The sequence below is a fragment of the Pieris napi genome, chromosome 8 (assembly GCF_905475465.1).
Source record: "Pieris napi chromosome 8, ilPieNapi1.2, whole genome shotgun sequence".
In the NCBI taxonomy this organism is placed as follows: Eukaryota; Metazoa; Arthropoda; class Insecta; order Lepidoptera; family Pieridae; genus Pieris; species Pieris napi.
The window spans coordinates 6,958,303-6,981,764 of record NC_062241.1 but is presented as its reverse complement, the minus strand read 5'-3'; the positions used below and the strand labels follow the sequence as shown (position 1 = coordinate 6,981,764).

The 23,462-nt window shown below is 33.0% G+C and overlaps 1 protein-coding gene across 8 annotated transcripts; it reads right to left on the bottom strand.

Annotated features, from left to right (window-relative positions):
• Positions 1-460: 460 nt before the first annotated feature.
• LOC125051515 (tubulin monoglutamylase TTLL4-like) lies at positions 461-23,462 on the bottom strand. Of its 8 annotated transcripts, XM_047651876.1 has the most exons (17): positions 22,956-23,461; positions 22,530-22,883; positions 21,846-22,098; positions 14,347-14,516; positions 13,808-14,001; positions 12,485-12,559; positions 11,373-11,621; positions 10,274-10,548; positions 9,324-9,531; positions 8,606-8,732; positions 7,669-7,888; positions 6,385-6,534; positions 6,056-6,154; positions 5,498-5,705; positions 4,705-4,772; positions 3,584-3,641; positions 984-1,003 (listed from the first exon to the last, which is right to left on the bottom strand). In XM_047651876.1, exons 1-17 carry the CDS (start codon positions 23,288-23,290, stop codon positions 999-1,001), a joined length of 3,048 nt encoding a protein of 1,015 aa, XP_047507832.1. In that variant the 5' UTR covers positions 23,291-23,461; the 3' UTR covers positions 984-998. The 8 variants fall into 8 exon arrangements, with proteins under 8 accessions (XP_047507825.1, XP_047507830.1, XP_047507827.1 ...); XM_047651869.1 differs by lacking the exon at positions 3,584-3,641 and having other exon boundaries at positions 461-1,038; positions 22,956-23,462; XM_047651874.1 differs by lacking the exon at positions 3,584-3,641 and having other exon boundaries at positions 461-1,038; positions 21,846-21,975; positions 22,956-23,462.

Genomic DNA, 23,462 nt, shown 5'->3' with positions numbered 1-23,462 from the left:
CCAATTTACAAATTGTCAAAACTCAGCGATTTGATTTTACTTTTTTTACTCTTTAAATCGCATTTAGCTTAATTTTGTCTCATAACAATGAATTTTCAATTTTTTTGCACTCAGGAATGTCAATTATTGTATAAGGTAGGGTATTTTCACAACAAACAATTTATAAGCTCTTAGCTAACTTGAACTAGAACTCAAGACCAAGTACTTATCGACTTTTTAAAATATTGTCTAAATTCGTCGTGTATTCTAGTCCAAAAATATACAATAGTCAACATATCAAGACAATATTTTTTATTATCTTATTTATTTTTAGAAACTGTATATCCTATGTATTATTAGTAAATTATTGACATTTAAATTGTATGTTTCAAGCAAAGTTTTAATGTAGAATGTGATCGACCAAACAAACCAAAATTTATCTATTCCAAGGCAATGTTGACATTTTTCGTTCGGTATTTAATAATACTAAAAAAGTACAATTTTGGAAAGTCGACACCGTTTAGTTCCATTCACTGTTGCATGTGAGTTTTATGTAAAATATAAAATTAAAGTAAATTATATATAATTCTAACAGTGTGTAAATGTTTGTAGTGACTAAGGAAATTAAAAAAATCAATTTGAAACCGGTCAAATTTGAAAGGATCTTTGGTTTGTATGGTCAAGTAACTTGAATTTACAAACGCGTGCAGGAGAACAGTATTAGTATTGTTTCAACTCCTCGCTGGCGTCGTCTATGTGGCACTTGTTCATGTTGAGATCGATGTGGGGGGGGCTAGGCTCGCGGCTCGAGTGCGGGCGGGGCTCGGGGGGCGAGTGAGTCGCCGCAGGGCCGGGTGACGGGCGAACTGGTGCACGCCGAGACTGACGCTGGCGGAATTGAACAGACCGCCGGAACTGTGGTCGAGGACACTGACGGGAGCATTGCTGCGGAGCCGCGCCCCGACGGAACGGACGGAACTGAAGGCCGCTCGGAGGGCGCGGGAGACGGCGCATCGACATCATTCTGCAATCCAACGCGCTCAGCTCAGCCGCCGGCCACTACAACACGGGGCCAGGCGCAAGGGAAGGGACGGGAGGGGAGGGGAGGGGAGGGCACCGTTACTTATCGCTTCACTACCGCCTTAACAACCCTGAGACTGCTTTTTACTCAAAATATACTATATTTATTTATTATATTTGTCTTGTTATATAGTATCGAAAAAAATAATGAGATTGAAATATATATTAAGAATATCACTATTTCTTGTAAAACGATTTTCCAGACAGTCAAAGGTTTTTAAAGCGACACTCGGCTAAATGGTGAAAACTATTGTAATAAACAACATTCTCTGGGAGAACGCAAATTCTATTGATACTATTTTAGTGTAATGTGTTCTAGGGTGCTGTGCAATGGGGAATGATGAAATGTAGCTAAAATTAAATCTAAACATTTAAGATGCTATCATGGTAGTGGCTGTAATTAAGACAATGGATTTTACAAAAGTACTGTGGTCTGCACTTAACACTAATGCATTGTTACCCTGTGATTGTACAATGAAAGCATAGGTGATTTGCAAGCAGTTATAATAAGCACACAATATATAGGAATAATAATAATTTTTGGCTGAAAGTAAAACTTCATATATTTTATATCTTTATTTTGATTGAAATAAAGGACGTCCAAAAAACAAGTCTATGTAAAAACTACCATTTAACGGCTCTACTGAAAAATTTGAATGCTACAAATGGAAAATGTTGGTGATAATGAAACTGTATACAAATGGTTACCTACACTAGTATATCAGCGGTGTAGCGTTTAAGAACATACACACATTAAATACATATACATAGGATTACAAAAACTATACATAATATAAAAAACATATTTGGTCATCGGAAACATTTCTAACATATATTACCTTCGAATGACGATGCAGATAACAAAAGAGTAATTTCACATATTTTGTCTATCTCCCAAAACCTGGCTGACTAAAACAATCACAACAATTTAGCTACTACAATATTTACCTACTATTCTTCATTATATAATCTACAATGTATAATAAAAATACTTTTAATATAGTTCTATAATACTTCACTTTTAAAATAATCTAGACATTTAAGACTAACAATATTATTTCACTAATCTATTAATTTGTTTTGTTGAAGGAAGTTGCTAGAGTTTAACATTTTACACTATATAACTACAATATTATCACAAATAGACGGTTTAAAGTTATCGCTGAACTATCTTTTAGCGACAAGATACTAACACTTACAGTTACACAATATTTAAAAAAACATCTTTATCATGCGAAGAAAAACATTCCTAGCACAGAAAAAAAACCTTAATCCTTAAAAACACAATACCTATCAGTTATAACCACACGTAAATGTTTTATTTTTCACTAAGTAACTTAAATATGGGCATATCGGATAACAATTATCCCACTTCATATTGCTATTGACAAATGAAGTACCACAATTGTTACCACATCAGGACTTGTTTTTTTACTGCCAAGAATATTAATTTTAATTATTTTTAGAATAGTTTATAAATACAGTCAAAACCGGTTATAACGACATTGAAGGGACCGTAAGTTGCCGACGTTATATCCGATAGTCGTTATAAGCAATGTCATATACACAAGTACAGTACATATGTATGTACATAGTTATATTATCATAGTTATCGATCAAGAATAGGTAGGTATGGGTTATATGGTATGTTAATATTATAATATGGAAACGAGTCAAAAAATAAACAAAAATATTTATTACGAAATAGTTAGGTACAAAAGTAATCAGTCATTCTGTTTTTTTTTTAGCCCAGTCTCAAATATTTTTTGCATTTTACGTTTCATACTCCTCAAGGTATGAGTATCACCAGTATCAAACTGTTCGTTAAAGGCAACAAATTTTTTTAAGAGCCTCGGAAATCGTTGTTGGCTGAAACTGTTCGTTGGGATAAAGTGCGTAGGTAATAATATGCCTAAATATTCATTCAATGTTTATAAATAAGATTTAAAATCGGTTGTATTGTTTTGTTTTGCTGAGACAAGAAGCGGTTGGTCGTTATAGCCGATGAATATCGATAAAATTTCGTCGTTGTAAGCGATATGTCGCTGTATCCGATGTTGTTATAAGCGGTTTGTTTACTGAATAGTTTAATAGGGATTCGGACGGGACCATACAATCTGGTTGTAATAACCGATAGGTCGTTGTAAACGATGTCGTTATAAACGGTTTTGACTGTACAATATTTTTTTTAGAAATAAGATGCAATATTTTACGTACATATTCTTTCTCATTTAGTTTTTTTTTGATCAAATTTTAAAATGTTAACAAATGAGTAAAGATCACATAACATGTCATACATATGTTCAAAAAATATCTGAATCGTGAAATCCTTTCGTCAATATTCAAGGAACTTAATGCCAAATAAAACATTCGATCAGTACTACAATAGCGCAGATAACACTAGAACTCTAGCCATAAAACCCACGTCTATGTCTATTGTCTATGCTAGACTCTGTCGGGAAGACAGTATGCCGCTCACTAAGTCTGGCCCAGACCCTTAGCCGGTTCCAGTCTACGGACTTACTGTGAGCCACGCGTTTACAACTCAAGTATGTCCGCCTAAGGACACCGCTCACTTTGCCCTGATAGTCATAATCAAAAGTCATATGTAAGGTTAAGAACGACTCACTATCGTCATTTCTACTGACTTTGAAGGGTCACAAATGAAATGCAATAAATTTGAAGGGGTAATTTAATAATTATATATAAATTTCTTAGTATAGCAAAAATGCCAACCATGTTTAGTACTCACCCAAATTGGATGACTTGTTGGAAGTTTTATATATTTTTAAAAAATAATATAAGAAAATTGATAAGATATTATATATTATGTATGCCAATTTATTTTAAATTAATCAATTGATGTCATTTTAACGATAGCGATTCGTGCTTGGGTCACATTTTATTAAATACATTATATGGAAATAAACAAATGAATTATATCCGTCTTAATTGATATTTGTCGAATGATTGCAAATCGAAATACAAACTAAAAAAATCGTATCAAATCGCCAAATGGCCAAACTGGTAAACAATAAAAAAGATTCTGATTATTAAATTACATAGAAAATAGCTTGATGATTTTTCCTTTGAACACCTAAACGGCCTAATTTTTATGAATGAATAGCAAATATTTAGACCAAACCAATATATATTAAAGCAATACATAAAATAAATTATAAAAGTAAAATTATAAAGCAAGTCCATATTTATATAAAGTAAGCTATGTGAATACAGTTAAAATGTGGTTCGAGCTATGGCGCAAAGTATACGTACATTATAAAGAGAAACCATACATAAAAAATATTTAAAAAAATACTGAAATAAAAACGGTGTTATATTTGCATTTAACATTTGCAATTTTATTTATCGAGAGACACTACTAAGGGTATATATATTAAGTGGTCATAAAATAAATTAATTGAGCCGATAGTTTTAAATAACTAGGAAATTATTCAGGTTACCATGGCAACTAAATAAATGCAAATACAATCACCGACGTAAAACCTTTGAGGACACAAAAGCTAGGATCGCGTGCATAAATTTCAACCCGTGTATTAGTGTTGATGATGCTAAAAGTGCTGCAAATGCTGCAAATATTGTGAATACTGTGAGTGCTGTGATTGCTGTTGACTTTGAGCTTACCTTAAGAGGCACTGGAGGCACTTCTAGGTGATAACCTATGTCGCACAGGTTACGGAGGAGCTCGATGCCTGAAATTTATTTTGTTGTCAGTTAATATTAATCAAATTATAACGAAAGCTTTAAGGGCACAGATTTCTTTTTCATACGAATTTTTGTGTCTCGTAAAATTTAAATACCTCTATTAACATCAATTTTTCATTCGAAGACTGAACATTAATCAAACTTAAATCTAGTTTGAACAGCTGTCAAACTATTTTTATCTACAGTCGTATTTTTAATTAGACGAATCCAACTGATAGCTAATGTCACTTTGTAAAATAATGTTGCCATATTTAAAGTAATAGTGATACGTTCAGTTTTTATTCAATCAGATCAATGAACAATGAGTGTGAATAATTAATCATTTCAAACTATAAAATAATATTATTTATATTTTAAAGTTGTATAAAAGTGCTCTGATATAAGTTAGGTACTAGTAGTATTTAACTACAATCAATTTTTTGACGGCTTAATACAAAGCGCGGCGACTAGTGCCATCACCGATCATTAATTCATAAGTTTATTCAATCATTCACTTTGTCACAACACTATTTTTATTTCATTAAAAACTGACAACACCGTAAACGTCAGTTGACTTCGTCTAATTAAAACAACGACTATAAAAGATTGACATATTTGACAGCGCTCAAGGCGAGATTGTAACTGAATCCAATAATAGTATGGACCTCAGCGTTATTTGCAAATGTTATTTAGCACAATCATTATTTGTTTAATAAGTTTAAAATATGCTCACCCGAGTCTCTCTTATCCCCATACCGGGACTCCCAAGCGTCAAATAGGCGGTTATAATACCTAGGTCCAGCCAGGAACCCTAGGTACTTGTGTGTGTTTTTGTTCGGGAACACACGCTCCATATCCCCGCTTTGCGTTAACTCGTCTTCGGCTTGTATGAGATGACGTACGTCGTCCGGCGTCAATGTTGAGAGAATGTCTCGAAGGTACTGGAATTTCATTTTAAAGGAATTAATGTTAGAACTTTTTTTTTACATAATTTTTTACAAGTAGCTATACTTTTATGTTAATTTATGTAGTGTTAGCTTTTTACTGATACATGCGCTTTTAAAAAGATTTAAATTGGTTATAATTTACACATAAAGTCTATAACAATTGTTTACTTGAAACAACTGTTAGTTTGAACAAATACAAATAAAATCACTTATTTATCTTGTTAAACACTTGCCTTTGTTCTCTAACACAAAAACAATAAAGTAAAAACAATGGTTTTTATACAGTATAACAAAAAAACCTTTTAGACTTAATAGACTAGATAGTAAACAAATAAAAAACTTACCATATCCCGTTCTTCCATGTTTGTATATATAATGTGTTTATCTCTTTCTTCCTTTGATAGATATACTGTGTACAACCTGCTGTCGTATGGCACACCAACCTAAGGGCAAATAATTAATGTATCTAGTAATTTACCGATTATTTAACACTGAAATTTTCTATGAGCAGAATTAACAATATAGTTTTTGGAAAATAAGAAAACCAACATGTTTTCCAAAATCTACGTATATCACAGAAGGCCGATTACCTTTTGAAAATGATCCAATGGATCAGGTAAGTAAAAACCACAGAGCGACAAGACTAAACATTTTGTTCCTACATTACACATACCATTTTATGTGGTTTATCCTTTGAAAGCATCTCGATATTTGTCTTAATAGGTACTTGGAACTGAGCTATATTGAGCACTGTAGAGACCAGCGGACCCTTTACGTGAATATCTAACGGCGATGCGCTGTGCAAACTGGGCGAAATGTTCACCTGGAAGTTAAAAATAATAGTCTAGCGATTTTGAAAACTCATTAAAAAAAGAAAATTTCAAGGGTCAAAAATTAAACTTTTAAAAATGTATGTTTCTGTATAAGTTTCGAAATTACGACGTTTAACACACAGACATGTGACATTATAAATTATTTCCAGTTAGAATAACGCGTTATAGTTAGTATTATTTTCGACTTTCCAGTTATTTACACCACATAATGGTAACTTTTAAGTATAAAGAATTACTGGGAGGTCACGAAACGTTTTACTATTGGGTACAGAAAAACGTTCCGGCGCGTAACATGGGGCGGGGACATTGATATACAAAAAACCCAAGATGCACACAGTCTCGAATAAAAGTAACGCTCGAAAGTGTCCCGAAACACTCTTTCTGTCCCTTTCTATAACAGTATGTCTATAACAGTATATGTTACAAGCATATATTATTACAAAATCAACCTTACGCGAATTGCTTAAAGTTGTTATTACAACGCAGTGTATACGTACTTAAAGCAATAAAATTTTACGACCGACCGTGGTCGGTAGGACAAGGTATTGAGTGGAGTCGAACATGACTTTTTTATTTACAACTATTTAACATAATTTTAAATTTATCCTACTTTTCGGGTGCTTTACAGCGTGCGTGGTCACGGTGACTGAAGACAAAAGGTATTGAATGTTAAATAGTTGTAAATTTATAATAATACATAACTTTAATCCGGTTAAAAAGTTTTTTCTTTAAATTAAAAAAATATGTTAAATTGGCTACCTCCTGACCTACACTTTATATAGCGTAAATATATTTGTCAAAAACTACACACAAAAAAGTTCAAAAGTACATAAATTTATTTATAAAAAAAACACAAATAAATAACATCGACTCCACTTATTAGACGCGAGACTATTTGAAATGAGCGCACAATTTAGAATGTTGCGCTCATTTTTTGAGGACGTTTTTTAGACGTTGAGTGTGCATCTTGGGTTTTTGTATATCAATGGGCGGGGATCAATCTCCAAAAATTGCGTGACGTAATACTTGAACGCTCCCTAATTCACGGAAAACGAATCTAGGTCCTCCCGCTTCCAGGCTACGTAGAAGTGACCCGCAACAGCATATCTGATTCAATACTATACCTCCAACAACCAAGGCTTGAGATCCTCATCAAGCAGGACATCAATCCCAAATAGTTCATAACAGTTATATCTCGAAGTAATATTGGCCTTCGTCAATGAGCTGATGCTGCCTTCTCCGGATATTATTGTCTTGATCACCAGGTCTTTAATGGACGCCCATAGTGCGTCTGTGTCTACCTCCTTGTCAGTCTTTAGATATTGGAAGAGGGTTTGTAGTGTCCTGAAAAAAGCTATCATAAGTCACAGCCTCCGCTTAAGCATGGTCAAGATCTTAAACTACAAATATGAAAATTCGCTTGGCAGGTCTTGAAACTTGATTTATATAAAGCATCCAAAAGGAATATAGAGCTACCTCATAATAGTACATTTATTTAATTTCATTGGTTCGTTTTGACCAACTAGTTCTCGCTCACAGCTGCGACGGCATCAACTGTTTTGTATTAAAAGATTTTTGGCGACCTCATCACCAATAGTCGTTATATACCAGTCACTTGGTCATAAAACCATAGATAATACAAAAAGTTGTTCAGTAGTTTTTGAGTTTATCGCCTTCAAACAGATAGACGCGGCCGGTGCATTCATTTTATAATGGCGTAGTCTTGCTCTTTCACAAATTTTGTAAACGTTTTTAACATTCATAAGCATACGCTAAGACGCATCTAAACTGAATAAACGTACTTTGATTTGATTTAATTAGGAGGATAGAACAGGTATCCTCATACATACTCGTTGCTATATATGTTTCGATAGCAAGAACTATGAAAATGAAATAGCCGAAACATTTTTGATTATATAGTAGTACCATACAGTAGATGCATTATGAATAAGAAACATAATCAGCAAATAAGTTTTTAACGGCATTTTATGCGTTTTAAAATCTAACAGGAAATTTGTTACTAATGTATTTCTATCGAAATGGTGCAATATTTAAACTCACCACTTATGTCCCTCGCAGGCGGCAAAATCTTCATTGGGCGTGTAGTGCTTTGACAATCTGTTTATTGAGTAGTTCGTCAAATGCATATACCTGTCATTTAGTGACGTTAATTCTGAATTGTATTTAACTGAAAAAAAAATACATGCGTTAAAAAACTTCTACTATTTCTTTTATAATCTAATAATTGTGATGGTATCGTGCGCTAATTATACCAAATATCTGTATATTGTAATAGACTTTAAAAAACAATGGCGTAACAATTTTTTAAAAAAGTCTAGTAAAAATATGATTAATTTAGTTTTTTTTCTCAGAAACTGGTGATCAGCCTTTTGGCCTGAAACTGGCCATCAAATTTTTTTTGAGTCTAAGGTCAGCCGGTTTCCTGGCGATGTTATTCTTCACTCTACGAGTGTTAAATACGCACATAGACAGAAAGTCTATTTGTGCACAACCGGTATTCAAACCGACGACGTCAATCACGAAAAAGAACATGGCGATTTAAAAGAGTGGCGGAGAGTTGATTGATTTAAGAACTGGCACTAAATGTAAAGCTAGAAGCATTTCATATACAGTTCTTTTTTTTTACGATCATAAGTGTACATTGTGTTACCTATATGGTTAAATGAAACCTAGTACTAGGCTAATATCTACCCTGATATACAGTCTAACATAGTAATAACGAAAAATAATTTAGCGCCAACTATATTGAAAATCTCACCTGAAGCGAACCTCGCTAGGCCGTCCTTATACAAATATATCCGTAGTGGATGGACGGATGTTACTAGGACGTATAACCGTAAATCGAACTTGCTACCATTGATTAGGTATGGCTTGGACACATATCGCTGTACCACAACGGGACGCTTTTTCGGTATTTGGGCCCAACGCGATACCACCTTTATACCAGTGCCGCGAGCTGATGCCGGCTGAAATTAAATTATATGACATGTAGATAATGGGCTAAAGCTTAGGTTTCCTAGAAAAGCGGTGCCGTTATCTAAAGGCCGTAATGTAGCGTTGGGTGACGTCACCCATACGTTGTCTAGAAAATATAACATATAACAACGGAGTTTTTAAAAATATAACATATAACAACGGAGGTTTTAACGGAGGTTTTAGAACGTTGAGTGTCACCGTAATGTCAAATAGCGGTGCTGTCGTTTCCATGACGGCCGTCATAGCGGTGATAAACATTAGTTCAACGTTTTTCGCGTGTCGCGGTGCCCATAATTAATTAATACAATGATTGGAAACGTGACTTGGACGAGCGAAAATGATGTTTTTTTTGCATTATGTTAAAAAGTAATGACGGCCGTTAGTTAACGCCACCGCTCTAGGAAACCTAAGCTTTTCAACCGTAAAACTACTTTTGTGCACTCCAGGCCGAAATACATTTATCCCAAATTTATATTTATGGAAAGCGAAACTTTTCAAACATACTAACATATGAAAAGATAATTACTAGAGTTAAAAAAACTTATAAAAGGAATATTCAATAACAGCGTATCTTTCCAAATTTATCTTTAAAATTATGAATCTTAACTTAACTTAATTTTTTTTAATTAGAATAATTTCAAATCAGAATATCTATTTGAGAGCTACGATTCCATAGATAACACCCTAAATTTAACATAGATTAGTTATAAATACAGATAACACTATACTAACCGGTTTTATAATCCACCTCTCATTATTAGCAGCATATTTCTCCCAGTCGTGTTTGAGTAGCTTCAAATCGTGAGGCAACACATATGTCTTAGGCATTATACCGAATTCATTTACACCAAACCTATTGCATAATTTCTGTAAATTTCTCCATAATCTGTCTTTTCTGCCAATTTGAAAGGTGCCAGGAAAATGATTCATCTTCTGGCCGTCTTTGATTGCTCTGAACATTAAGGATTTCATGTGTTTACCCCAAATACCTACCCACTCTACCGTTTCTGAAATTAGAAGTTTTTACAAGATTATTATATTACTTTTGCTATAGATACTTAAATATTAAATAATACTTATGTGAATTATAGAATATTGTAGGTATGTTTGACTGAATTTAGTATTTAAGTTAAGTAAAAAACTAATAGACATTAGTGGTGTGTTATCTAAAGCTGACGGCTTCAACACATTTACACTTTGTGCTTGTGTAGTGTCTGTGAATAGGCGCGAGGCGTAATGTCACACTGAATATGCATCATGAAAATACCGTCTCCGTCCGTCTCTCTCGCGCTCGGTCAAGCTTATGAGTATAAAAGAGACAGTTATTGTTTTGCTTTTGCTACTGTTTATGTTGATCTTTACTGTACATGTTGATCCTTTTTCTCATTATTATTTTGTCTGTGATTGTTTACTTATTTGGTTGGAGGTTAGAATACTTTGAAAAAAATAGATGCTAGATGGAGCTTATGTCGAAAAATGAAAAATGATTTACACAAACTACCTTTACGTTCTTGGTCGGGCTTAGAACTTTTGGATCCACCCTCGTATGCACATAATATTTATATGTATTTGACACATTTTTATTTATTTAAGACCCACCCAACCTGACTAAAACCAGAGTAGACGAAAATATATAGCTTGACAATAAAGTCATATTTTTAAACATACTGTATAGTGAAATTGCATTAGTGTGAGTACTGTGAACGCGCCAGCTTTCGATAACCGACCTATACGAAATTAGCAAAACGGTATACAATTATGACATACTCGTTTTGAAAGGGCTAATTCTAATCTAATTTGTCATCAACCCATATTTAAAAAAAACACAAACCTTCTTGAGGACACTCCGACGTATCACACTCACTCTTGACCAGTCTAAATCCAGAATTAACCAGGGTCTTCTTGACAACTATAGGCGTTATTGTCGTGAGCTTCCATTTGAGATGTTTCTGTATAGCCGGCGGCACTTTAAGTGGTATTGTGTCCTCGTGGCCTACGAACTTTAAGTATGGTGGCACTCTTGGGAATAGGGATGGTCGAAGGCAGTTTCCTAGCGATTCTGTTAGATTAAGCGGCGATTCTGTAATTGAAAACAGTAATTCGTGACACAAAGCTTATTTAAAGCAACTAAATTAGTATAAAAAATATCGATTGTCTGTAAAGTCGGTTTACTGACGATAGTTGAACGTGACAACGTCATAAGAAAATACTGATGGAATGGTTGCAATCTTCAAAAGAAAATTTTAATTTTATTTGTTAGATAGATATTTTGTATGGATATAGAGAAGGAAGTAAATGGAAATCACAATTGAATTGATCAAGTTGCATTTATTTGTACGCATAAATACAACTATGTCAATTTTTGTGTGCAAGCGAGAGCGCGGAACGAGTGCTCTCGCTTGCACTTCAAGCCTTAAATGGAACGCCTCAGAGGTAACGCCGCATGAGTCATGTTTTTTCGTGCGTGCAGCCGGCTCCATCGAATTATAAGACGTTGTCACGTCAAAAATAGTATTAAAAGGTTAAGGAGACTAGTGTTTATGTTCCAAATTTTTTTAAAAAATACCAAACTTCATTTTCGTTTTGAAAGTTTGAAAAGGTGGGTTAGAATACAGTTAATACTGGAATACAAAGCTACGTAGATCTATGACCGGAATTTGTTTATATTTTGAGAATACTAATAGCCTAAATAACAATACAAACGACAATTCTACGAACGATTCTTATGGCTACAACACAAATTTTACTCATTTCTAGAAAAGAGGAAGATATTTCTAGAATATGATAAACTATTTTTTTTTTGATATAATGATTTAGCATCTATTTCTATCCATGATAATTTGCAACAAAATACATTACATAATTACAAGGGAACTACGTAATATCGAGCATAAAATCTAAAACTATTTTAAGTACACGATAAGAAATAACCATATTTTTAACCTTTGCGAGTGGGTAGTGATTTGAAAGGATTCGTCGTGTGTAAAGCCGTTAAGAACGTGTCTTGGCTTGTCTTTTCTGTGAAGAAATAATCAACAATTTTACGATTTTGTGAGCAGCTTGCACTAGCAGATCTAACAAGTGGCATTACCAATTTTTATAGGCTTTTATAGGGGAACGCAAATGTTTGATATCCAATAAATTATAACGTATTTTCAAAATAACGTTTCTACTATTTTCAAAATAAAAATAAATGATAAATTAAATTTATAAGACAACTTCTCAAATCACCAATGAAATTTCAATTTCTATTTTGCGTGTCAATATATCATTACGAAACATGTGCCTACGTACTAATACGTAAGTCATGATGTATATTATGTGTATTTAACTGTTCGTATCGTCAATAAGTAAAAACTTTTAAACTGTAAGCGTGTTTTTTTATTGAAGGTATACTTGCACGCACATGGCGCATAACTGATAGTTCTAGCGGATTCTCTCTTTAGAAATTTAAATTTAAGACTCCAGAATTTGACAGATGTTCTACATTGCAGACACTTCAAAGAAATTCTATACTAGAATAGAAAACTACACGTGTATCACTAAACTAATAGTGTTCAAATGGCTTTTTCAAGTGTGGTATAAAGCACACCGTCTTTCATATATTTGGCATAGTCTTCGTATATTCGCGATTCTTTTTTTACTTTCAAATATACCCATTTAGCTCTGCTCAAATTATCCATACAGAATTTTATGTTTAACAATTCAATTGTACACGTTTGCCATACCCATATATGCAACACGTGCTGGGTAATACGATTTACAAGCACGCGATTTGGCAATGTATGACGTATCAATCATAACGTCATTATTGAGCAACACGGGTATTTTTAAACGCGCTATTTCGGAATAACGAATCGTCAATTACTGATTCATATATTTCCGCATTCTTCACGTGCTTTTGACATTGGTTTAATTATCATATTCTTTATTGTTTGACATCGCCGGTCATATTTTTTAGCTAATTCTTTATAAAAATATAAAAATTTTACTTGGATTGCAATGATTTATTTAGTGTTTCAAACATCTGAATATAGGTAATATTTGGAAGAGGTGACACACGAAATACAAAATAGGTTAATGTAATCGCGTAAACAATTGTTAACAAACATGGCGTATAATCCGGAGGTTCTTAATTCGATTCTCAGCGCATTAAGTTTTTCGGGTTGATAGACATATAAATGTAAAAACCTTTGCTTACGAAAAATAATCAAGCAAATGTAAGAAAAGTGAAAGAACCCTTAAAGGTCTATTGTGTTACCTTACCTTTAGACAATACTTTCTTCGGCGACATAACAGTACCATTAAGTTTATTTGTGATCTTAGTGACTGAATTTTGTTCTATATGAGCAGGGGACCGAGTCCTCGGAGGCTTTTCAACCTTTTCTATATTCGTTGTATCTGTCTCCATCCGCCATGATTCAGTTATTGGGTCCGGGGAAGGCGATCGGCTGTGAGAACTAAAAAAATTAAAATGTTATAAATATTGTCAGTATTCACTAAAATTTGATAGAATTCAGATATTTAAAAAAAAATGTACTAGAGAATGTTTAAATATTAGTATCCAAACTAAATTCTAAACATTTACCTATAATTAGTAAAACAGGTATTCAAGTAAATGCAATAAATTTATCAAAAACAAAATTAGTATGCGCATGCGCAGGTCTGCAAATATATTAAGATCAGCCTCCCAAGTCGCTATCAGTTAAACGAAATTAACGTAAAAAATTAGTGAAGTTTTGGAACATAAGGCAATTTAAAAAAAATATATGTAATATATGTTATGTATGTAATAATAAACTTACTCTTCACCCTCCCCTTCAATAATATTACAGTCCACTTTACTATTGGATCGCATCTTTTTCGTCTTTGTTTTTTTCTTGGTTTTTACCAATTTCTTTTCTGGTATCGCCGTCACTGAACTAACAGGTAATGCGGGGCTGACTGCCGGTCTCGTTGGAGTATCCTGACGTGGCTGGAATTATTAACTGATTATTTAAAAAAAAACATATATACGTTTATAATTTTCGCTATAATCATAATTAAATTTTAAGATATTACTAAATATAGAACATATTTATGTGAACCTAATGAAACATTTACTATAAATAAGCAGTAACTTCAATATTCTCATAACCAGGTTTTATTTCCAAAATATAAGTAATAATAGTAGTATTCACCTAGTCGATAAATAATTTATTTAGAATTTGGGTGCTGCCATTTAAAAAAAATATGAAAAGGACGCAAAAATAATGCTGTAATTCATGAAACACGCTCATGCATACGTCATTAAATATTCAGTCCGTGGAGATTTTAATACATATCATTTCCTTTTGTATTTTGTATCAATTATTTTTCAGAGAGACGTTACGTACGTTACGCGGTAGTCTCTGAACAAGAATATCGCTGATCGGTTCGTTGCACCATAGCTTGTAAATTATAATACAGTTATAAAACTCACTTATAAATAGAATACCATATAAGTTTGGAGTTTATCGCTATGAAGAACAAGAATACAAATGTATTCACACAACCTTATTGTGTGTACCTTGTATTTTATTGACGTTAGGGAATTATTATTTTTTCCTCTTTTATTTCTCCGCAAAATAACGTGATCAACCGATAGACAAAATTTTAAAACAACTTTTATAGACAATAGCTGAAATAAATATATAATAGAGATACTGAAATAATAAAAACAAAGAATATTTTGTCATGCTCTGTCTTATTTGTACAGAGAAGTGATGAAGACAAAACACTAAATCGCTTTATAAGATTTTTTGTAAGTTTGTGACTACAATAACTTCATTTAAATTAAGATATATTTCAATACTTGGAGATACATTAGAGAACTTGATTTTACTTGTATTGAAAAGCTTGACAAAATTATTATTAAAGTTAGAACTAAAATTCTCTTAACACAAACTGTTGGACGATCTTATATCGGAGTCTACACAAGAAATCTCTGCATATTTTAAATTTAATGCATAATGACATTAAATATGACCAAGCTGAACTCAGATCTATGAAGCCACGTGTACAATGTCACAAGCTTACTCGATTGATATTTTCTCGAGCACCTCACGTGCGTATAAAAATATGGAACGTGTAAAACATCTTATTTACCGACTACTGTCAAATATTATTAGTATTACATGAGAAGAATCATATGGAACTACGGTGTAACTTTATGTCTTTAGGATCTTATAAGACGTGGACAAAATAGTAAAATTACTAGGATAAGTTTCTTATAAAAATATACGTAACATTAAATATATTTTTTTTTTATCAAAGTCAAAGGTATTGAAATATGATGCACGATTAGCTTACCAAGACTACCTACAATGTAGGCTGTGTTTTGTATTTTTTTAACAAATTGTAACACCGGCTAAGCATCACTTAATCCCGATAAAGCCATATAAATACAACACAAATTTCAAGGCCTGAATTTTAGCCTGATAAAAAATTTCAAAAACCATCCACATCGATTACGAAAATTGTCACTGTAACATGCGTTCCATTTCACTCAAATAATTTTATTTTATCCTGCTTGAAACACTTAAAATCACTACAATATCCACATGTTTTCACTACACCTGCCACGTGGGATTTGATACAAGGTTATCCGAGACGCACAAGAATAGAATAAAACGAAAATATAAGTGTACTTTAATTTCGGTAAACATATAGAATTACAATCGCGCGGCGCTTAGCTTACTAAATTAAACTGCACGCGATTTTAAAGACGCGCTTCAATCGATTAAGCTTGTGGCTGGTTTATTGCACCGTAGCTACAAGCTCATCGTAATTACAGTAGAATAACTGTAATGATACGTTGTGTGGATTGTACTAAGAAATTTGTTAATAACAAATATAAAGTAATTATAACTAATACACAAAAAGTCTTACATTCAATTATATTAATCAAGATTTTCATTTTATAATCTAATTCGATATCTACTGATTTTTGTAATTTCTACTGTAATTTTGATCTGATAATATCTACCTTCGCGAAGTGGAAGCACTGTATTGTATTGACATTTCATTTGCTTGGCATGACGCCCGTGTATTGCGGCCACAAATCCTAACACGATACAGAGTTTTTAAATAAAATTTCGTCACCCAATTGTCTAAAACGATTAGTGGGCTAAAATAGACTTTATGACCCACTAAATAATACTCCGGAAACCACTTTATGTGTAATATTGGTATTTAACACGTCATGTCATTTACATATTAAAAGATAAACATAGCAAATTCGGCTCAGTGTTAAACTGTGTATCGTGCAGACGAGTTAGTTATTTTCAAGGAATAGTAATTATATTAATAATCTTAAAAAAAACGGGTAATTATAGGTTTATGTAGCATGAACGATGATTGTTTTATTTATACGCCATATACGTTCTCAAAAAATCACTGGAGCGTCGTAAAATATTTTGACGTAAATAGATAATCAATTACATTTAGATTAGATAAGCCTATCTTCTAAAAATTTACTCGAAGTATAAGCGAAAAACAAGTAACATCTTATATCTTTTATTTACGTGAGTTATTTCAAATAAGATACACTTAATAGGATTATGCCGCATTTAATTGTTAACATCATACAATATTTATTTTACATTTTTAAAAGTCAGTGAGTCTTTTAATGCAGTGTATTTTATTTTTAATCTCCTGACGCAACATAGCACAACTCGTGTCATACGTTTGATGCGTGGCAACGTAGCCCAGTTCCTACAGCTTAGGTTTCCTAGAAAAGCGGTGCCGATATCTAACGGCCGTAATGTAGCGTTGGGTGACGTCACCCATACGTTTTCTATAAATAACAATAACATCCTAGAGAACGTTGAGTTTCACCGTAACATCAAATAGCGGTGCTGTCATTTGCATGACGGCCGTCATAGCGGTGATAAACATTATTTCAACGTTTTTCGCGTGTAGGGGTGCTCATATTTAATTAATACAATGAGTTGAAACGTGACATGAGCGAAAATGATTGTTTTTTTTTGCATTATGTTAAAAAGTAAAGACGGCCGTTATTAACACGGCACCGCTTTTCTAGGAAACCTAAGCTTAAACGAATGGACCGATTATGACGGTTTTTTGATAGTAACCTGACGTCATCGAGTTGGTTCATTAATTACAAATTTACATCTGTTTTGGGGGTTCTTTCAGCTGTGTTATCGGCTGAAAACTAACAAGCGTAATGGAAAATTAATTTAATAAGAAACGTGTCTTACCTAACATTTGTATTACCCTCGTATGCTGTTAACACTGAGCTACTCTAATAAAGCTCGAAGGTTATCTACTTTAAACTTTATTATTATTCTTTAACAACTATGCAACACAAATATTTTTTCACAAAGTATATTTTTATACATTGTCTTGGAGATTTCGATCACAGACACCTAATAAATTTATTATTTTAATACTATAAATCACTTTACTAGGCAAAATGTAGCAATATGCCAAATATAATAATACCATAAAAATATGATTATCTTTAATCTTTCTTTATCAAATCGTAGTTCTCTCGCCCCGTAGTACCGGCCATATCATTCTAAATAATTCTGCTTATTCATACTACCCGCAAAGTACCATCTAGATATGTCAATAAACATACAGATTCATTCTTCTATGGTAAAAACCAGTGGTGCTAAAACCTTTTAGTTCTGGCCCACAGATCTGTAAATCTGTTTCCTTATCATTTGCTTTTTCTAATAGGCAAGTAGACCAGTCTTCTGTGCCCGACACACGCTGTACCGAGCGGGTGTTAAATACGCACATAGACAGTCTATTGGTGCATAGCCCGTGATCGAAACTACGACCTCGGGAAGAGATTCGCACGCTAACTCCACTAGCCCAACACTGATCAACTCACGAATTTCGGGAATGAAATCCAAATTTGTTGGGTTGATTCAAGTTTCAATAACTTCTGTAATAAAAGCGATATTTGTGACCTAGTTTAAATATGAAACGAAACGTAGCCGACTAATTAGGAAATATTTTAATCAGATTGGGAGGCTTATAAAGAAAATGTATTCCTATTGGATATTCAATTAAAATTGACTATTGAAGACATATGAGTACAACATACTTAAGTATGTACTGCACTGATAGTAGATTATCTGTTAGATAATTAATTAATTGCGAACTAATTTTCGCGATGTCATAGAAATGAACGCTAGTCTGCATAGATATCACGCATTGAATACTTTACTTGGTGTAGAACTGAGCTACAAAGGCGATTGTAATAATGTGAGATGTTTATTACATCTCTTAAGATTTAAATACCTATACTACTAATGTACTTTCATCTTTTACAAATTTCATTATTTAGCTATTTTATATATTCTACTAGCAGACCGGCCAAGCGTTGCTGTGGCTAAGGTTTTTGTTATAGATATTACGTAGTAAACTATTCAAGGGAAACGGTAGAACACCTGTCATGGGCACCACCATGCTTCTTTGGTGGTTATGCCATTACATTGTAGCTTATGTGAAACGTTGGTACTTTCAACACAGCGCCTGTTAGAATTGTGACTGTCAAATAATATACAAATAATTTTCAATAAAATAATATTGCGGGTATAAATTAAGATGTAAGCTTATTCTTTCTTTTAAGTTAGATCAAACTGCACACGGTGTGCAAATTTGATTGAAATCGGTTTAGTAGTTTAGGAGTCCATAGCGGAAACAACGTGACCCGTAATTTATATATATTAAGATAAGATATTAAAGTACAAAAAATAATTTATCTTGTGATCCGTGCGAAATATTTCAAAATTATTACGTTTCGATATTTTTTTAAGAACTCAATAAGAGTTAAATAACTTACGCTGTGACACAATTTTAAGAAAATCTTCTTTAACGACGGCATCACTAATATCATAAAAAATAATAGTTTATTCCAGACCGCTGAAATATTCACGGCCACTATTTCAACATTCACACGCTATTACACGGCACTCGAACGAAAATATCTCAATAAAACTTCCACCTTCCGAAAATTCATACATGCCCGCGAGTAAACAATAAATTACTGTAAAATCTCGCTCCGCAATAATTACGTACGATGCATAATCTCGGTTAGCCCACTTTAGTCTCTATTATCTATTAGATAAGATCGAAACACACGACGTATGTTAGCACGACGCGTCCCATTCTGTAACGAGAACCGTACTGGGACGTGCCGGGACGCGCAAACCCGTGAAATCGACTTAAAAACAAAAGTTATAAATTGCAAATCGAAGAAGTTTTCAGTGCGAGTTGAAAATATTTCAGTGTTACAAACAAGTTTTATAGGAATCGTAAATTACATATATGGTGCCTAATTCAAAACATATTGCGCCGCTTAAATTAAGATACATATATAACAATAGTGACATATCTTCGTATGTTATGTTCATAATATGACAGTTGCAAAAGAAAAATACTTAATAGCTTTTAATGATTTATATAGATGTTTTTTACATGTAAGAAATGTTCTTTTATATTATAGAGTCTTCTTTTAAATCATGGATAGAAATAAATGAGAAGGCAATAATATCTAGTATAGGCTATGTAAAGGGTGAATATAGGACTACATATTACAAAGCTTAATGTTTGTAATCAGGTCACTAGTTCACAACATAATTGAAGATCACATTCATGCAAATGGGAAAGTTAATTTGCATGCGATATTGTTGAAGATTTATGAAAAAACTTTAACATAATATCTAATGGGCTTTTGCGCAATTGTTTACCATTTATAAAACTGTTCTTTACACGAAAAACATCTTAGCTATCCCTTAAGAATCTATCTGGTCGCCAAACTTTAAAAATGTACATCGTTTCTTGAAGTAGGGCGAATGGAAAAAATATATGGTGGAGTTGAGCAGTTTAAGTATCCATTTTGAAAGATCGATAGACGATTTAAATAACTTTGCTCGATAGAAAAAAAATCCAATAGCCAATTTTTACACTTTGAATTCATTTTATGACAAAAATGTATATATAGAACATGATTTATAATTTACACGATATATTTTATCGCAAGCCAAGTAATCCATAACATAAAAAAAATTATAAAATTACATTAATTTAATGTTTTACATAACTAATTGTTATTACGGGCCGGCGCGCCTCAGTGCTCCTGAGCCCCACAGTCCACCCTGAGACACTGACACAGCAATTCGTGCTGGTATAGGGCCTTAATAATATTATGTTCAAAGTTTCTATGTGGGTGTTTAGAAAAGGGAATTATGAAGCTTATTGCTATATCATTGATTGGAATTAGTTTATATTACTCAAAGTATCAAGCATCAAACACTTTTAACAAATGTATATGTTACTGTAAAAGCTCGAACTGCAGTAAATCCTAAGATGTTCCAGTAAAACCTAAGACCTACCATTTCCTAATGGTAAATGTCCCAAAAAGTTTGCGATTCGAACTATTGCCACCATTCCGTTGGTAAATCTTAGGATTTACATTAATGGCACGGTAAATGTTGAAAAACAAAAATAATTAATCAGTTAGACTAGCTTATGTAAGCATTATGTTTGTATTTTGTTGTGAAATTCCAAATAGAGAACTACTGATTAAGTTAGATAGATATGATAGAGATTGAGATATTCAGAGATATACGTTATGTGTTTTTTCAAAATAATTTAAATAAGTTGGTATTAGTTTGTACTTATTACTATCATATGATACCTTTATAATACTATGTACCTGTTTTGTCCAATACTACATTTAAGTAAATAATTAAGGATTACTCATTGTTTTACTTCTAAAACCAACATCTACCAGCTGAAAGTGGTGAAACCTAGCATATACTGAATTCGAATGGTAAAAGCTCGAAAAAATCGTAGTATTTCCAGAAATACTTACATTTACCAACTCATGTCGGTAAATCCTAAGACTTACACTTAAATCTTAAGATTAACCGTAGTTCGAACTTTTACAGTAACATATATATAATATATTGGTATAATAATATTCAAATATTCTATTCCAAGTAAATATGTTAAACATGTATCAAATTATATATTAATGCATTGACCATGAACAAAATAAATGTTATTTATCAACTTTTACATTGGTATTGTTATACCCATAAATGTATATGTTTAAAATGAACATATGTGGATACTTTTCTAACAAAATGTAGGAACCGTTTGTACTAATGGACACTACATATACTGTAGATAGTCAATTTCATGATCTGTTAGCCATTTTAAATTATTTTTATACAAATAAGCTATTTGTCACATATAAATAAATTATAGATTAATTTATTTTTCAAATTTATAGGATACTCACAATTGGCACAAGGGGTAAATCATCTACTGTGTCATTGTTAATGGCAGAAGTCCGTAACAGATGCATTTTAAACACATCATCCTTTGGAGTTACTATAACATGGTCCTTGCAGGAGCACTTGCTAGCTTTGCTAAAATTTAAACCTTTGTTTGTAGGTACTGAGCTAAGTGCGGCCACAGCAGAACCATATGAGTATCCAGTTCCTGAGTTATCTTTTGCTCTTTTCATATTATTTGATAAGTATGACAATTGACTGAAAAATATGATGTTATTATTTAATGTTTACAATATTTGAAAGAGACAATGATAGTCTTATAACAAAAAAAGGAACCCACAATGTGTTACGTACCCGTAACTTTAAGTATATACTTCAATGGACATTGATCACATTATTTTTTCACTATTTCTTTAAAAGCCAATTAAGTAATCAGCTTTATCACTAATTACGTCATTGGCAATTGGAATCATTATATGAGATTTAATGAGAGCTATATACAGATAGAACTGTTTTTAAAGGATATAATTATTATTACATAGATACATTGTATTACACTAACAATATTTTTATATGGGTCAGAGTGTATATGCTTTCTTATCATTTACAAAAATACTATTATCATATTTAAATAGCATGTGTTAATAACCTTAAAATTATTTCACATAATATTTATAGTAAAAACACACCTGTCATAGCCAGCCATTGGTGAACTTATATGAAAATTACAATAAAAATTATCAGATTCACTAGAGGCTCTTTGTCGTCTTCTCCCTTCAGTTTTATTGTCCTGATACATTTTAGTTTTTGGCTTCTTTAAAATACTATGGGGCGGTGATTTTGGCAATGAATGATTGAGTATGGATTTTAGTGGCTGTTTTGATGTAACATCTATAATTTCGTGATCAACTTTCTCTAGCAACTCTTCAACTTTAGGTAAACGGTCATCAACTTTTGAGTTAGAGAGTGTGGTCACCACTATAGGTCTTGTTGGACTTGATCTGTGATACTTTGATCTTCCTTGTTGATACCTAAAACCAATTCTTAATTAAGATATTTAAAATTAAGGGTAACAATTTTGTGGTTAGTTATTTTATTTGTAATAAAAGCGTTACCCATGACGATTATAATCGTGAGCCATTATGAAATCTCCGTTTTGAGCAGAAGGTAAAGAACACTCGTAAGTGAATCTGTGCTGACGATGTTCGTGGCTGTTGTTTAAAGTGAAATGGCTTTTATTAGGAAGGACGCGATGGCGATTTGCGAAGTCTGCAGAGCGCGAGCACTCGCGCGCTGCATCCTCGTAAGGAGAACGATCGATGCCCTCGCTGCGGCAACGCCGCCGCAACACCTTTGCCGGCCCTCTCCTAGACCACTCGAAAACTGAATCCAACGGATCACACGCGTCAAAACCGGCCTCGTAATTTGAGCACGATCTCATGCCATCCATGTCCGTAACTATACACTATGCATTATCACATGCCTACATGAATCGTGTCACACAATTAATTTCATTAAATCACTATTAATTTTGCTTTTTTAAGCCCTTAAAAGTTGAAACTAGAAACATGCACGTCCAGGGACGGCGTCGAGGGATAGGCAACGACAACACAGAATTCAAA

Excerpts from the sequence above, each read along its gene's own strand:
- LOC125051515 (XM_047651869.1), bottom strand. The coding sequence starts at position 23,290 with ATGGATGGCATGAGATCGTGCTCAAATTACGAGGCCGGTTTTGACGCG. Across the intron at positions 5,706-6,055 it reads ACATGGAAGAACGGGATATG|TACCTTCGAGACATTCTCTC; the intron begins GTAAGTTTTTTA and ends ATGAAATTCCAG. Across the intron at positions 4,773-5,497 it reads TGGGGATAAGAGAGACTCGG|GCATCGAGCTCCTCCGTAAC; the intron begins GTGAGCATATTT and ends AATAAATTTCAG.